General features: G+C 33.9%; 1 protein-coding gene across 1 annotated transcript; it reads left to right on the forward strand.

The window, feature by feature from the left end:
* The first annotated feature begins 1,668 nt into the window (after positions 1 to 1,668).
* Positions 1,669 to 14,058, forward strand: LOC107890142 (disease resistance-like protein DSC1). The gene is made up of 6 exons (XM_041078639.1): positions 1,669 to 1,682; positions 3,438 to 3,950; positions 4,144 to 5,167; positions 11,225 to 11,530; positions 11,849 to 13,396; positions 13,912 to 14,058. The coding sequence occupies exons 1-6, from the start codon at positions 1,669 to 1,671 to the stop codon at positions 14,056 to 14,058; spliced, it is 3,552 nt and encodes a 1,183-aa protein (XP_040934573.1).
* Positions 14,059 to 17,536: the final 3,478 nt, after the last annotated feature.

Consider the following 17,536-nt stretch of genomic DNA (forward strand, 5'->3'; position numbering starts at 1 on the left):
TCTTTTTGTTGTCATTTCCAGTATTGGGTTCACTACACAAGAAATAAATCAAATACAACCAATTAAGCAGTGAAAAATTCATAAGACAAAAGAATTAACAAGCAAAAAGTGTCAAATATAAGTGTACATCAAAGAGAAAGTGGTTTTATTAAATGGGAAAGAGACTGAAAGTGATTTTGTTAGACAGAAGCATAGGCGATGACTTGAGCTTAGCAATTTATTCTAAACATAAGAGCATTGTCAGGTTTACTTGATAAACTACGCTTCATATTATTTTTAATATTTATACAGTTGATTCCAATCAAGAAAGGTTGACAAGAGGTTAGCCGGCTTTGTTTATTTATTTAACTACCCATTGCAGCATACTATATGAATTTGATCCTTATGCAATCAGTTTTATATTGAATGTGTTTTGCATGGGGTTTGGAGATTGGTGTGTGCTCTCAAAGCCATGGTCTTCCAATGGGACAAAATTGTGATGCAAATAACATATTTGTTATTGACTAAATTAGTTGGGATTATTATAAATATAAAGAGTAATCTCAAAGTCATGGTCTTCCAATGGGCTTCAGATTTTTATTAATGTACATTTGATTCAAAGAAGAAAGGTTTAAAAGAGTGAGAACGAACAAAGAAAAATAAAAACAACCCAAAGGTTGCGTATTCAATTATTCAAAAATAAAATTAAAGGGAAGATCACATTGTCGATAACCAATTAAAACGTCAATTACTTTAAAAATTCGAGTTGATATCTATTTTTTATTTATCATAAATGCTACTTAAATTATTTATCTGTTATTTATTTTACACCAAAATGTTATATTTTTTTTTAAAAATAATTTAATCAATAATAAACCGCCACATCATATAAACATAAAAAATATATTATTTTAATTCTTTAATTTTTTTTTCTTTCACATTATTTCTTTTTATCTTTTATAATGTCTAGTAATATTGACAATTCAGATTAAGACGTTGGCAATTAATTATGTTTTTTATTGGAACCCACCATTGTTTGAAAAGTCAAATGAGGTAGGCACCGAAAGTAGAAAGTAATATTGGTTGGCAAGTTGGGTTAAAAGTTGGCATGAGATAATTGCAATTTTGGTCCCTAATTGTATAGGGACATTGCAAGTTGATCCTTGAACCTCAACTATAAATAGGCCTAACCATTGCTTACTTTCTTCATCCCATAATTGCCATTCTCTACTTAAGGCATTATTCTCTCTCTCTATTTGTAAATTTCACTTGTAATTTTGGAGTGAAATATATTTGGTAGTGCCCGAGGACGTAGGCAAAATTTACTGAACCTCGTTAAAATTCTGGTGTTCTTTATTATTTGTTTTGCATATTTTGTGAATGTGATTGTAGTGATTTATGGTGCTATTAAATTACAATAGAGGGATATTCTGGCTAGGAAAGACTTGGTATTTAAGTGATCTTCGTGATCTACCTCTCTTTCCTGGGAATTGAACTTAGTGTGATTTTTCAGTACAATAATTTTACTCTTTCACACGCTTCCGCGCAACATTTTCGAATGTCATCATCTACTTACTCGACCTGACAAGATCAAAAAAATTTATTTTATCTATTAAAATATGTGTTTTTTGAACTAGACTAACTAGTTGTACCAATAACTGGTGGAGTTACTGGTCGTTAAATGAACACATGGAGCTTGGATGGTATTTTCAATGCCAACCCTATCACAATTTTCATTCTCGAGATTGATGAGCTTTTATGTTTACCCCATGGAGGAACCCAACATAATCACTTGGAAAAAAGAAAGTTGTAGCAAATAGAAATAATTTTGGTTTAGTTGGAACTTCAAAGTGAGAAGTTGGCTTCATGGTATAGCCATTTGACTTGATTGTTATATAAGTTTGGGCTAAAACTTGAATTTAATTTCCCTTTTAATAATTAAAATTCCAGAGTTTTACTCTGTTTTGGAATTGAAAGGATGCAACATCGAAATTGGTTTGTACGTTCATTTTTAAATTATCATTTTAATTGGATTGTAAAATTAGGTAATCTTAAAAATTAGAGATAGAAAAGTACTAAGAATGGGGAGTTAACCCAATTACATCAGGATAAACAAGTTAAATGGGAATGACTCTCTTCAATGTCCCCATCCATCCATTTTTTATTACGTAAACTACTACACAAATTTAATCTACTTATTATCATCAAACAAATTGCTTTGTCACTTAAATTAATGTATTTGATTAGAGATTATTGAATGAAACGATATTTGTTTGGGTACATTTTCACTTAATTATGTTCAATTATAAAATATTCTATTTTCGAAATTTGACTCTTATGTTTTTGTCAATTTATCGTTAAAATTGATTGATTTGGATACCCAAATAGTCATTCAATTATGATAACTATTTTCAAAATTTTGGTCATCTAATTATAACAAATTTCAATTTAGTCACTAACATTTTTGAATTTTAATTTTTTTTGTTAATTAGTCATCAAATAATTAATGGAAGGCTCACGTGGATTTTTTATTAGCATAATAACAATTTTAGTCCTCCAATGTTTACTAATTCTATTAGTTTAGTCTTAATTCTACAAATTTTAATATATTTAACTCTCAACATTTATACATTCTGCTAATTTAATCTTATTCTAAAACGTTTAAAAAATTATAAAAATTTAAAAAATTATAATGAATTTATGACTCAAATACTAATTTGGCTCCTGGACTTGGCACCTCCTCCCAACTTAGTACTTATAAATGTTGAATTTTTAGTTTTTTTAATTTTAATTTGAATTTTTTTAGAATAAAGATTAAATTAACAAAACATATCAACATTAAAGACTAGAAACCAGATTGATAAATGTACAAACATTAGAGAGCTAAATTTGTTATTATACAAATAAAAAAAGATAACAATTAAATGTAGAGTGATCAACAAATCAAATCTCAAAAACATTAGCGATTAAATAATTTTTCTTTTATAATTGTATAATCAAAATAAAAATTCTTATAATTGAATGATTATCTATGTAGTTTACTCTATTCATTTTAAAAGATTAATCATAAAAGTAAGTAATTGATATTAGAGTAAATAGCAATTTCGTATTGCTAAAATTTAAATTAGTGTGGTTCAGAGGTTGAACCACAAGAGATAGATACCAATAAATCGCAACTCATTCAAATATTAAAAAAATAAATTTGTATTAGCTTTTTAATAAATTTTTATTAGGCTTAGTTAATACCCAAAATCAAAGAGATGAAGAAACCAAAGCCTTTTCATTAATTGTATTGACGAAAATTAAATTTAGCTTTGTTTTACGAAAAAAACAAAGATCCAATGTAAAAAACAATGAAGAAAGAAAAATCTAGTGTGTCGAAGATAACACATACAATCTTTTGGCATTTTCTTCAAAGGTACCAAAATAAATGAAGGAAAGTCTGTCTTTTGCCTCAGTCATACAATCTATCCTTTGCTTCAATCACATAATCTAAACTCTTTCATGGCGTCTTCTTCGTCTTCTCGTCAAATGAAGCATCAAGTTTTCTTAAGCTTTAGAGGAGAAGACACAGGCCTTAATTTTACCAGTCATCTTCTGAAAGCTTTGAAAGACACAGGAATCAATGTTTTCTTCGATGAAGATACACTGGAAAAAGGGGACCAACTTTCACTAGCACTTTCTCAAGCAATTGCAACCTCAAATCTTTCAATCATCGTTTTGTCTGTCAACTATGCTTCTTCAAAATCATGCTTGGCTGAACTCTCTGACATCATGGACCGCAAGGATACTGAAGGACATATTGTTCTTCCCATCTTTTATCATGTTGATCCTTCTGATGTACGGAATCTTGGTGGGAGATTCAAAACCTCCTTTGATGACCATGAATCAGAAAAGCTAGATCAAGTACAGCAATGGCAAACTGCCTTTGTTGAAGTTGGTAAATTAAAAGGGTGGCATATAGAAGGTTGGTAAATTAAAAGGGTGGCATATAGAAGGAGGCAAATTCGATAGGTAATTATACATTTTTCATCTTTTTATATTTGGCTTATCTTTGTTTTCGATTTTGTATATAATTATATTTTTATTTTGGTTATTTGCTAGACCTGAAACCGAGTACATTAAGGATATTGTTGAATATGTTATGAAAAAGTTGATGAACAGCAAGTCTGGAAGTGCTGCTGAAGAATTGGTTGGAATAGATGATAAAAAAAGGACGATTTTGAGACTGATTGATCAAGAAGACAGTCGTGTAATAGGACTTTGGGGAATGGGTGGTATTGGCAAAACTACCCTTGCTGATGCTGTATATAAAGAAGCCTTTACAAAGTTTGAAGATCATTGTTTTCTCCAAAATGTTAGTCAGAAATTAGAAAAACAAGGAATAGAATCTTTACGAAATGAATTTCTTTCCAAACTATTAAACCAAAAAATCCACATAGGCACCCCGTCCATAAGTTTTACTTTAATAGAAAGGCTCAATAACAAAAGAGTGATTGTTGTCTTTGATGATGTTAATGACCCAGACCAAATAGATTGTATGGGTGTCAAATATTTTGGGGATGGGAGTAAAATTATAATAACATCTAGAGATAGACAAGTACTTAGGAATGGAGGAGCTGACAAAATGTACGAGGTAAAGAAGTTAAATGAGAATGACTCTCTTCAACTATTTTCTACATTTGCATTCAAGCTGTTGAATCCTTCGGTTGATTATCGAGATCTATCGAACAAGTTTGTAGAGTACGCCCAAGGTAGTCCACTTGCTCTTAAAGTTTTGGGTTCTAAATTGTATACAAAGACTAAAAAAGATTGGGAAAGTGAGGTGGAGAAGTTAAAGGAATATGGGCAACCAAAAATTTTACAGATTTTGAAGAGAAGCTTTGGTGAGTTGGATGAAATAGAAAAGAATATATTTCTTGACATAGCATGCATTTTTAAAAGGGTATCCAAGAAAGAGGCAGAAGAAGTTCTAAGTTGCTGTTATAAGGGTGCAGCGTGTGGAATAAGTAACTTGATTGACAAGTGCCTACTTGATATTGATTGTAAATATGGTGAATATATTTCTGTGCATGATATGCTTGAAGAGATGGGCAAGGACATTGTTCGCCAAGAATCGAAAAGCATTGGAATGCGCAGTAGATTATGGAGTCCTGAGGATGTGGATAAGGTGCTCAGATATAGTAAGGTAAATGCTAATTGTTTGTATATTTCTTTTTCATGATCAAATTAAATATGTGTTGCCATAACAAATTTAATTAATTGTAATTATTTTTTTGATGTACAATACACTACCAATGAATCAGATGATAAGATAATTAAATTTTAAAAAGATCTAAGTAAGTTTATTTTTAATTATTTCTCATCATCTTCTTCATTGATAGTATATGAATTGTACGCTATCTATTTATCAAATACAAATCCATACTTCTAACTTTTTTTTTAATAAGATGTCTTTGTATGATATAGTCAATGTCTTAGGGTCTAAATGAAATTTGCTCAAGAGTTTAGTGGGTTAGTTAATATTAGAATATACCCATACCCCATACCTTGCCCATACCTTTCCCATACCTACCCATACTTTGGAAAGGTCAAAGTTATGGGCACCAAATATTTATTTAGTGTTGGGCATGGGAAAATAGCAATTTTTGGTCCCTAAGTGAATAGTGACTTTGCAAGGTGGCCCTTGAATCTCAACTATAAATAGGCCAACCATTGCTCATTCTCATCATCCCACATTTGCCATTCTCTACTTAAGGCATTGTTCTCTCTCCCTATTTGTAAAGTTTCACTTGTATTTTTGGAGTGAAATATATTTGGTAGTGCCCGAGGACGTAGGCAAGATTTGCCGAACCTCGTTAAAATTCTGGTGTTCTTTACTATTTATTGTTCATATTTTGTGAATTTGATTGTAGTGATTTATTGTGCTATTAAATTACGATAGAGGGATATTCTGGCTAGGAAAGACTTGGTACTTAAGTGATCCTCGTGATCCACCTCTCTTTCCTGGGAATTGAACTTAGTGTGATTTTTTAGTACAATAATTTTACTCTTTCACACGCTTCCGCGCAACAATTGGTATCAGAGCCAGATTCGTACTTGGGAAATACGACCGTTTACGGTACTATTCACGTATACGACACTATTCACGTATACGGTACTGTTCACGTATACAGTAGTTGGGATTGAGGAGAAAAATGGCAGCAACATCGTCATCAGCAAGGACTACTGTGACAAATGCAAAATTTGAAGTAGAGAAATTTGACGGTACCAATAATTTTGGTATGTGGCAATGTGAGATCCTGGATGTCTTATGTCAGCAAGAGCTAGATATAGCCCTTGAAGAAAAACCTGACAAGATGGATGACAAGGAGTGGGCCAAGATCAATAGACAGGCGTGTGGTATAATCCGCCTATGTTTGGCCAAAGAGCAGAAGTACTCTGTCATGAGGGAGACATCAGCGAAGAAGTTATGGGATACACTGGAAGAAAAGTTTCTAACGAAAAGTCTTGAAAATAGGCTTTATATGAAAAAGAAACTTTATCGATTCACGTATGCACCCGGTATGTCGATGAATGACCATGTGAACTCATTCAATAAAATTTTAGCAGACTTGATAAATTTGGATGAGAAATTTGAAGATGAAGACAAGGCATTATTATTGTTGAATTCCCTTCCTGATGAATATGATCATCTTACCACCACATTGCTTCATGGGAAGGACACGATCACATTTGATGCAGTCTGTAGTGCGTTGTATAGATCTGAGACTCGAAAGAAAGATAAAAGAGATCACAGAGATACAACCGCAGAAGTCTTAACAGTAAGAGGTCGTTCACACAGCAGCAAACCTGGTAGAAGGGGTAAGTCCAAAGGGAGACCCGCCAAAGATGAATGTGCCTTTTGTCGTGAGAAAGGGCATTGGAAAAAGAATTGTCCTAAGTTACAAAAGGGCAAGTCTATTTCTAATGCATGTGTAGCGGAGCATGATGAGGAGTCAGACTTTAGCTTGGTTGGCATGGCAATGGCATGTCAAACGGATGAGTGGATATTGGATTCGGGATGTACTTACCATATGTGTCCTAATAAGGACTGGTTTTCTAGTCTTGAAGAACTAGAAGGTGGAGTTGTTTTTATGGGCAATGATAGTGCCTGTAAGACAATGGGTGTAGGTACAATCAAATTGAAGAACCATGACGGCTCAATCCAAGTTCTGACAGATGTTCGCTATGTACCTAGCTTGAAGAAAAATCTCATCTCATTAGGGGCCCTAGAATCTAAAGGGCTCACAATCACTTTGAGAGATGGATTACTAAAAGTAGTAGCTGGGCAACTGACGGTGATGAAAGGCACAAGAAGAAATAACTTGTATTTTTTAAATGGAAGTACAGTTATTGGATCAACATCAACAGTTTCTACAAAAGATGTAGATTCAGAGGCTACCAGATTATGGCATATGCGATTGGGACATGCTGGTGAAAAAGCTTTGCAGACATTGGTGAAGCAAGGCTTATTGAAAGGTGCAAATTCTTGCAAAATGGAATTCTGTGAACATTGTGTTCTGGGCAAGCAGAAGAGGGTAAAATTTGGTCCAGCAATTCACAATACGAAAGGAATTCTGGACTACGTTCACAGTGATGTGTGGGGACCTACCAAAGTAGCTTCTTTGGGAGGTATGCACTATTTTGTTACTTTTGTTGATGATTATTCAAGAAAAGTATGGGTGTATCTAATGAAAAGAAAAAGTGAAGTTTTGGATGCATTTCTGAAATGGAAGAAGATGGTGGAGACTCAGACTGGTCGAAAGGTCAAACGACTTCGATCAGATAATGGTACTGAGTACAAAAACGATCCATTTCTACAAGTATGCCAAGATGAGGGCATTGTGCGACACTTCACTGTTCGGGATACACCACAGCAAAATGGGGTGGCAGAACGCATGAATCGGACTATACTGGAGAAAGTTCGATGTATGTTGTCCAATGCTGGATTGGGCAAGGAATTTTGGGCTGAGGCAGTTACATATGCGTGCCATCTAATTAACCGATTGCCATCAGCTGCAATAAATGGAAAAACTCCTATGGAGATGTGGACTGGTAAACCTGCTACTGATTATGATTCTTTACATGTTTTTGGTTCCACTGCATATTATCATGTAAAAGAATCTAAGTTAGACCCAAGAGCAAAGAAAGCATTATTCATGGGTATAACTGGTGGTGTAAAAGGATACCGTCTCTGGTGTCCTGATACAAGGAAGATTGTTTTCAGTAGAGATGTAACTTTTGATGAATCAACCATGATGAAGAACGAGGATTCACAAAAGGATGACAAAACCAGTAGTACTTTGCAGCAGGTGGAGTTTGAAAAGGTTAATGATGATCCAGCTAATATTGAAAGAACAAATGATGAAGAAGTTTCGACCCAAGAACTTCTACAGCAATAAGATTCAATTGCATATAGGAGGCCAAGAAGAGAGATTCGTAAGCCTGCTCGCTTTGACGATATGGTGGCCTATGCACTTCCAATTGCAGATGATGATGTTCCTTCCACTTACACAGAAGCAATAAGTAACTCTGATGGTGTAAAGTGGAAGCAAGCTATGAATGAAGAAATGCAGTCTCTTCATAAAAATAGGACTTGGGAGTTGGTGAGACTGCCCAAGGGAAAGAAGGCAATTGGATGCAAATGGGTATATGCAAAGAAGGAAGGATTTCCTGGTAAAAATGAAATTCGATACAAGGCTAGATTGGTAGCAAAGGGTTACGCTCAGAAAGAAGGAATAGACTACAATGAAGTGTTTTCTCCAGTTGTGAAGCATTCGTCTATTCGGATTTTGCTAGCCTTGGTTGCGCAATATGATCTTGAACTAGTTCAGCTTGATGTGAAGACCGCGTTTTTACACGGTGATTTGGAAGAGGAAATCTATATGACTCAGCCAGATGGATTCAAGGTTGCTGGAAAAGAAAATTGGATTTGCAAACTGACAAAGTCGCTTTATGGATTGAAGCAATCTCCGAGGCAGTGGTACAAGTGATTTGATCAGTTCATGAAAGGGCAAAGGTACACAAGAAGTAAATTTGATCATTGCGTATATTTTCAGAAGCTACAAGAAGGAACTTTCATATACTTGCTCTTATATGTTGATGATATGCTGATAGCATCTAAGAGCAAAGTTGAGATTGAGAGATTGAAGACTCAACTCAATCTCGAGTTTGAGATGAAAGATCTAGGTGAAGCTAAGAAGATTCTTGGCATGGAAATATGTAGAGATAGAGCTCATGGCAGAGTTAGCTTGTCTCAGAAGCAGTATTTGAAGAAAGTACTACAGCAGTTTGGCATGAACGAGCAGACCAAACCTGTAAGTACCCCGTTGGCTTCTCATTTCAAGCTTTCTGCACAACTATCTCCTTCGACGAATACGGAACGAGAATACATGTTGCAAGTTCCGTATTCTAATGCAGTGGGTAGCTTGATGTATGCAATGGTGTGTACAAGACCCGACATTTCACAGGCAGTTAGTATAGTGAGCAGGTATATGCATAATCCTGGAAAAGGACATTGGCAAGCTGTGAAATGGATTCTACGGTATATTCAGAAGACCGTGGATGTTGGATTACTGTTCAAGCAGGATAGTACACTTGGTAAAGGTGTTATTGGGTACGTTGATTCTGACTATGCCGGTGATTTGGACAAGCGAAGATCAACCACCGGTTATGTGTTTACACTTGCTGGAGGACCAATAAGTTGGAAGTCTACACTACAGTCTACAGTTGCATTGTCAACCACAGAAGCCGAGTACATGGCTGTAACAGAGGCTGTAAAGGAGGCTGTTTGGTTACAAGGTATGGCTAAAACCTTGGGGTTGGTTCAGGAGCATATTAACGTGTATTGTGATAGTCAAAGTGCTATTCATTTAGCAAAGAATCAAGTCTATCATGCACGTACAAAACATATCGACGTACGATTCCATTTTGTGCGGGAAATTATTGAAGAGGGGAAAATTTGTCTTCAGAAGATCAAGACTGCAGATAATCCCGCAGATATGATGACCAAGGTGGTAACAGCAACCAAGTTCGAACATTGTTTGAACTTGATTAATATCCTGCAAGTTTAACAGTTGAAGAAGGCACTATCAAGTATTGTTGTCAAAAGCAGAAAGAATTGTGTGAAGATAAGATTATCCTAATCAAATCTTCAAGGTGGAGATTATTAGAATATACCCATACCCCATACCTTGCCCATACCTTTCCCATACCTACCCATACTTTGGAAAGGTCAAAGTTATGGGCACCAAATATTTATTTAGTGTTGGGCATGGGAAAATAGCAATTTTTGGTCCCTAAGTGAATAGTGACTTTGCAAGGTGGCCCTTGAATCTCAACTATAAATAGGCCAACCATTGCTCATTCTCATCATCCCACATTTGCCATTCTCTACTTAAGGCATTGTTCTCTCTCCCTATTTGTAAAGTTTCACTTGTATTTTTGGAGTGAAATATATTTGGTAGTGCCCGAGGACGTAGGCAAGATTTGCCGAACCTCGTTAAAATTCTGGTGTTCTTTACTATTTATTGTTCATATTTTGTGAATTTGATTGTAGTGATTTATTGTGCTATTAAATTACGATAGAGGGATATTCTAGCTAGGAAAGACTTGGTACTTAAGTGATCCTCGTGATCCACCTCTCTTTCCTGGGAATTGAACTTAGTGTGATTTTTTAGTACAATAATTTTACTCTTTCACACGCTTCCGCGCAACAGTTAAATATCTAATTCATTGTTCTAAATTTTTTTTTATATCTTTATTGATACTTGATATATATTGTTATTATGGGAATCAGCCAATTCAAAGAATAAACTTAAACATGCCTTAAATTGATAATATACGATCATGTCCTACTATTTTTTAGAACATGCATAACCTTAGATATTTCATCTTCTATATGTTTATGGAAGGTTTGAGCATGGAGTATAAGAAGATATTTGCTAATGAATTAAGGTATAACATAGGATCTACTCAAGGATCTACCATTCTATTGGGTTAGTCAAATATCTAATGCATTACTTTAAAAACCAAAATAAAATTAAACACTTTATATATCTAAAAGTTCATGTAAATAAAAAGGTATATATGCGAAATTAGGCTAAGCCTTTCGTAATATAATTACTTTCTTTATAGGTGATTAAATAGAACAACCATAAATTTGTCTATGCAGATGCTTGATAATATATATCTTTTTTCATAGGGGTCTGAATCAATTGAAGGAATAACATTAGACATGTCTCAAATCAAAGATAAGCTACGATTACATCCTTCTGTTTTTGAGAACATGCTTAGTCTTAAATATCTCGAGTTCTATTCATGTAACTTTGACAAGAAGCTACTTGCAGACGAACATGATATTGTATCTCTTCCTAATGAGTTAAGGTATCTTCGGTGGTCTTATTACCCCGTCAAATATTTACCATCAAGTTTTAATCCGAAGAATCTTGTTGTGTTGAATTTATCAAATGGCAACATAGAACAACTTTTGGATGACAATGATCATCAGGTATATTCTTTCATACTTTGCTCATTCAAGATATTTTTGAAAAAATAAAAAGGATTCTAATTGATGTGTCTGTAAATCATATGATTGACGTCTTATTAAAACTTTTTACGAACAAATATAAAAGTATTTTATTTTATTTTTAAAAGAAACAATTAGAACTATTAATGATAGTTGGAATTATACAAACAATACATCAAATATAAAATTTTGTTTTATTAATGTAATTATATATATTTTTTCTTTTCATTTTTGATTTAGCCCATTGTACGTGGATGGTGCTTAGAAGTGATGAAACTATTTTATGTTTTCGTTGCACAGGATCTTGTTAATTTAAGAAAAATTAATGTTTCCCAATGCAAGAATTTAAGGAAGATCGCTAATCTATTAGGAGCCATCAACCTTAAAACACTTGACTGTAGCGGGTGTGAGAGTTTGGTTGAACTTCCTTGCTTGAATCGTTTGACATCTCTAGAATTTCTTGAACTTGAGGAATGTTATAGTCTCAAGGAGTTTCCCGAGCTCCCAAATAACTTTTCTGATTTAAGTTTACAAGAAACTGGAATAGAAGAAGTACCCGATTCAATTGATCGTCTCACTAGTCTTGAAATGTTGGTTTTGAGCAACTCGATGGTCAAAAATGTATCGAGCCATATTTCAAAGTTGGAATCCCTTGGTCTGTTGGATCTTAGTTATTGCCCAATCGCTGAATTCCCAGAAATCCCAAGAAATTTAAGAGTATTAGAGTTACGTGGTACTCAAATTGAAGAAGTACCATTTTGTTTTGACTGTCAAAGTAGTCTTACGCTCTTAGATTTGAGCTACACAAGTATTCAAAAGATACAGTGCAATATGAGCATCTCTAGTTCTGGAGATATTAAAACAGTTGATGTGCCCTCATCGATCACAAGGTTTGGAAACCTTGTACGTTTGAAAATGAATTATTGCAATAGCCTTAAATTACTCTCAGAGGTTCCACCAGATCTAAGCTACTTGGAAGCACATGGCTGCTCGTCATTAGAAAAAGTAACCTTCACAGATCAAAATCTATTTGAACTCCCTGATGATATTTTCATGATATTCTCTAATTGCTTCAATTTGAATCAAGATTCAATTGATAACATTTTGGAGAGTGCCATGTTCAAAGCTGGAGCCCAAGTAGAGACAAGGACATCGTTATGGGAGATTGGTTGGGAGTCACAAACGTTTTTTTGTTTCCCAGGAAATGAAATTTCAGCAAATAAGTTTGAGTTTCAGAGCTTGAATTCTTCAATAGATTTGAAGATAGCCCCAAATTGGCGTGTTGGGGGTGGATTCTTGGCTTTTGCTATTTGCCTTGTGGCCGATCTAACAGACTGCTGTCACTATAAAAATCTTGAATGTATCTGTGAATATCAACTGAAAGCCACCGATGGTGGTAATGAAAAGTTCAAAACGAAGTGGTATGATCATGAGGATGGAGATTTAGACTCTGAGTTAGAAGACTTTGAGTTCATGGGTGATCACGTGTTGGTTCTGTTTAATGACGATATGGTTAAAAAAGACGAAGATTATGTGGAGGCATCTTTTGAGTTCTACATAAAAGGTCACTACTACAGTTGGAAAGAGGTTAAAGATAAAACCGATGATATAGAAGTGAAGAAATGCGGTGTTCATGTATTTTATGTGGATGAAGATCAGTTTGATGAGATGAGCAAAGATGTATCGGGTGAAGGTCAGATTGATGAGACGAGCAATGATGAATCAGATGAAGATCAGATTGATGAGACGAGCAGTGAGGCATCGGATGAAGATCAATTTGATAAGACGAGCAGTGATGCATCGGATGAAGATCAAGAAAAGTTCAACTTTGATGAGATGAGCAAGGATGTATGTTTTGTAGAAGAAGATATTCCCGACCCCATCCCACGACGTAAAAGGCGTAAGCCCACTTAAACAAAAAAACTTAAGACCTCCGGTTGCATAGGTAGGTGGGTTTCATTTCATTTTCGATATTACATTCTATTTTGCTGCCATTGTCAGTACAGATATTAAGATTTATACTTAATTATATTTTTGACAGTCGGTTGACTAGTTATTGGTTGGTTTTATTAATTCATAGGATCAGTGGTGGACTTCATTGTTTAGTTTCTAGCATTGGTGCTCATGGCATAGGCAGTAAGTAAAAATTTAATCATCTCAACACTAGTGCATTTTGCTTCAAGCATATATTGATCCATTGATTTATGTTTCATATTTCCTGTAAAAGTTAGTGAATACGTTAATTATAACCTATATATGCTTTTATGTTGATGTAGGAATTAGCTATTTCTTGTGCTTTATATTTTACAATTATATAACGATCTTGTAAAACTTGCATATTTGATACTCTACTGGATTTGCAGATTAGGGTTGTCTTTGATATCTTCCTTCTCACTGTTGAACTTTGGCCTGCAATGCAACAGAAAACCAGCAGCAGACCAGAATCGAAGCTGAACCAGCGGAGCAACAGCATTTTGTTTTCATTTGTAACTCCTTTAGTTGCTTTGTAATTTGATCTTAAAGTTAGTAAAATTTGTTGATGATTTGAATTTGATGTAATGGCTGATATATCAGCTTCTTTTGTGTGTAATTCTAACTCAACTTTAGTCATGTATTAGTGGGAGCATTTATACATTAGGTAACTGTCATATTTCATTGTAACATATATGTTTTTCAAGTTAATGAAAATAGAGAGTGATCAATTTTTCAGTTATCTTTTTGTTCAAAACTTCTTTGCATCAGTTTTTCTTTTGTTTTTCTTCCTTTGCTGCTGTCAAAACCTCAACAAATGGTAATTAGAGCCTGTCATCTTTGAGGGCTTCTGTTGTTGGTTGCTTTTTTGTGAAGAAAAATTAAAAATTGAAGCTGTCGTTTTTGTTGCTGCAAGATGAGCTTCACACCACCACCACCATATGTGTTTAGTGGTGAGAACTACCACATTTGGGTAGTGAAGATGAAAACTTACCTGCAAGCATATGACCGATGGAATGTGGTTGAAAATGACACTGAACTAGCTCCACTGAAGGCCAATCCCACCATTGCACAGATTAGGCAACATAGTGAAGAATGTGCCAAGAAGCACAAAGCTATGCCTTGCTTGCAAAATGGAGCATTTGATGTGATTTTCACTCAGATAATGGCTTGTGACAGACTAAAACAGGCACGGGAAAAGTTGAAGGAAGAGTTTATAAGGTCAGACAAGACAAGGCAGTAACAACTGATCAACCTCAAAAGAAACTTTGAGAATTTGAAGATGAAAGAGTCAAAGACCATCAAATAGTACTCTGATAGGATAATGGCCACTGACAACAACATTAATTTTTTTAGATTATTTTATTAAAAAAGCCGAATTAAGCTGTAAAATATAAAAAGAATTTAGACAAAATTATTAAAATAGAATAAGTAACAAACCATCGTAGTGTTGCAATTAACATATCATATTGTGTTGTTCAAAAAAAATCATCATTGTGGTGAAAAATAATATAAAAAACAAAAACAAAAAAAAAAAACATTGAAATCTCAAAATAAAAACGTGTCGCAGCTGCTATCTAAGTACATAATACGAAAGCAAAAGTGATACAAGACAATGGCGAAAAATAATAATAAAATTTGGGTTTCATACTAAGTAATTTTCTTTTTCAGTTCAAATTATTAAAACAAAATCATTCAAATCAATATTTTAAAGAAATTAAATGTTTTAATTTAAATGCCTTAATAAGATTTGTTTAATAAAATAATTGAATTTTATTTTGGAGGAGATCAATAATTATAATGAAAATTGAAATTTATTTTAACAAAATAACAGAAATTATTTTGGTGAATCACTTTTATTAATTTTGGAATTGAGTCTTAGAAGATGTAACAAATTTGTATGAAGATAATGCCAATTGATTAATTGTACAGAAAGAAAGTAAATTTAGCTTTGTTGAATTATTTTAATTGTTACGAAAAGAACAAAAAATCCATCCTATATTGCGATGAAAAGAAGCAAGAAAAAAAGAACATAGAAAGCATCCAAGCCTTCAGATTGGGATCCGACTAAACAAACATTTCTTCCCAGTTTAACCAAAACAAAAATATAAATTGTTGAAAACAACGAACATGGAACAATGACGAAGATACCTCAAATTAATCGTATAGAAGATAACGTGCTCAGCATCTCTTCCCAGTTGATGAACATTTTAAACGTATCTTCTTGACTGATATAAGAATAAACGAAGCCAAGCAAAGTGAACCTAATCAAACCTAAGTTCTCCAGCTATATTTGTCTCTCGTCTATCACACAATCACTACTTTCATACGTGGTTCTTCTTTAGTCCCAAGGTTTTTCTAATGAAGCAGAGCTTCAGCAGTAAAGACATATGGCATAACTTCACTAATCATCATCTCAAAGCTATGAAAGATATGGAAAGAATGGCCCTTCCCATAGGAGCTGCACTAGAATTAGGGGAGCGATTGTCACCAGCACTTTCTCGAGCAATTGAACCCTCAAATGTCTCAATCATTATTTTGTTTGTCAACTATGCTTCCTCAAAATCATGCTTAGCTGAACTGTCTGACATCATGAGGCGCAAGGACACTCAAGGACATTTCGTTCTTCCGTTATCATGTTGATTGACATACGGACTAATTGGTGGGTATTGCCATGTTCTTTGAGGGATTTTCAAAACATCCATTTTATAACCATGAATCAAGAAAGCTAGATCAAGTACAAAAAATGGAAATCTGCCTTCGCTGAAGATGGTAAATTAAACTGGTGGCAGATAAAAAGCGGCAAATTCAATAGGTAACCATTTTTTTTTTCATCTTCTCATATTCGACCTATCTTTGTTTTAGATTTTATATATAATTATATTTGTATTTTGGTTATTTGCTATTGAGGTTATTGTTGAATATGTTATAAAAATGTGATTGTTGTCATTGATGATGTTAATGACCCAGATTAGATAGATTGTATGAGTGTTAAATATTTTAGTGATGGAAGTAGAATTATTTTGACAACTCAAAATAGATAAAGATGGGTTAACTAGGTAAAGGACTTTCTTAGGTCTTTTGTTGTCATTGATGATGTTAATGGCCCATATTAGATAGATTGTATGGGTGTTAAATATTTTAGTGATGGAAGTAGAATCATTGTAACATCTAGAGATAGACAAAGATGGGTTAACAAGGAAAAGAGCTTTCTTCAGGTCTGTTGTCCTTGATGATATTAATGACCCAGATTAGATAGATTGTATGGGTGTTAAATATTTTAGTGATGGAAGTAGAACCATTATAACATCTCAAAATAGATAAAGATGGGTTAACAGGGTAAAGGACTTTCTTCAAGTCTTTTGTTGTCATTGATGATGTTAATGACCCAGATTAGATAGATTGTATGGGTATTTAATATTTTGGTGATGGAAGTAGATCCATTGTAACATCTCGAGATAGACAAAGATGGGTTAACAAGGAAAATGACTTTCTTTAGGTCTGTTGTCCTTGATGATATTAATGACCCAAAATTCGATAGATTGTATGGGTATTAAATATTTTAGTGATGGGTTGAAGAATCTTATTAGTAGAATCATTGTAACATCTCAAAATAGATAAAGATGGGTTAATAAGGTAAAGGACTTTCTTCAGGTCTTTTGTTGTCATTGATGATGTTAATAACCGAGATTAGATAGATTGTATGGGTGTTAAATATTTTGGTGATGGAAGTCGAATCATTGTAACATCTCGAGATAGACAAAGACGGGTTAACAGGGAAAAGGATTTTCTTCAGGCCTGTTGTCCTTAATGATATTAATGACCTAGATTAGATAGATTGTATGGGTGTTAAATATTCTTCTGATGGAAGTAGAATCATTGTAACATCTCAAAATAGATAATGTTTGGTTAATAGTGTAAACGGCTTTCTTCAGGTCTTTTGTTGTCATTGATGATATTAATGACTCAGATTAGATAGATTGTATGGGTGTTAAATATTTTAGTGATGGAAGTAGA

This window comes from Gossypium hirsutum, chromosome A10 (assembly GCF_007990345.1).
Source record: "Gossypium hirsutum isolate 1008001.06 chromosome A10, Gossypium_hirsutum_v2.1, whole genome shotgun sequence".
Lineage (NCBI taxonomy): Eukaryota > Viridiplantae > Streptophyta > Magnoliopsida > Malvales > Malvaceae > Gossypium > Gossypium hirsutum.

What these genes read in the sequence shown, in the direction of transcription:
- LOC107890142 (XM_041078639.1), top strand. An exon ending in TGGATGACAATGATCATCAG is followed by an intron (nt 11,531 to 11,848) that starts GTATATTCTTTC and finishes TTCGTTGCACAG; the next exon opens with GATCTTGTTAATTTAAGAAA. An exon ending in TTGATGAGATGAGCAAGGAT is followed by an intron (nt 13,397 to 13,911) that starts GTATGTTTTGTA and finishes CTGGATTTGCAG; the next exon opens with ATTAGGGTTGTCTTTGATAT.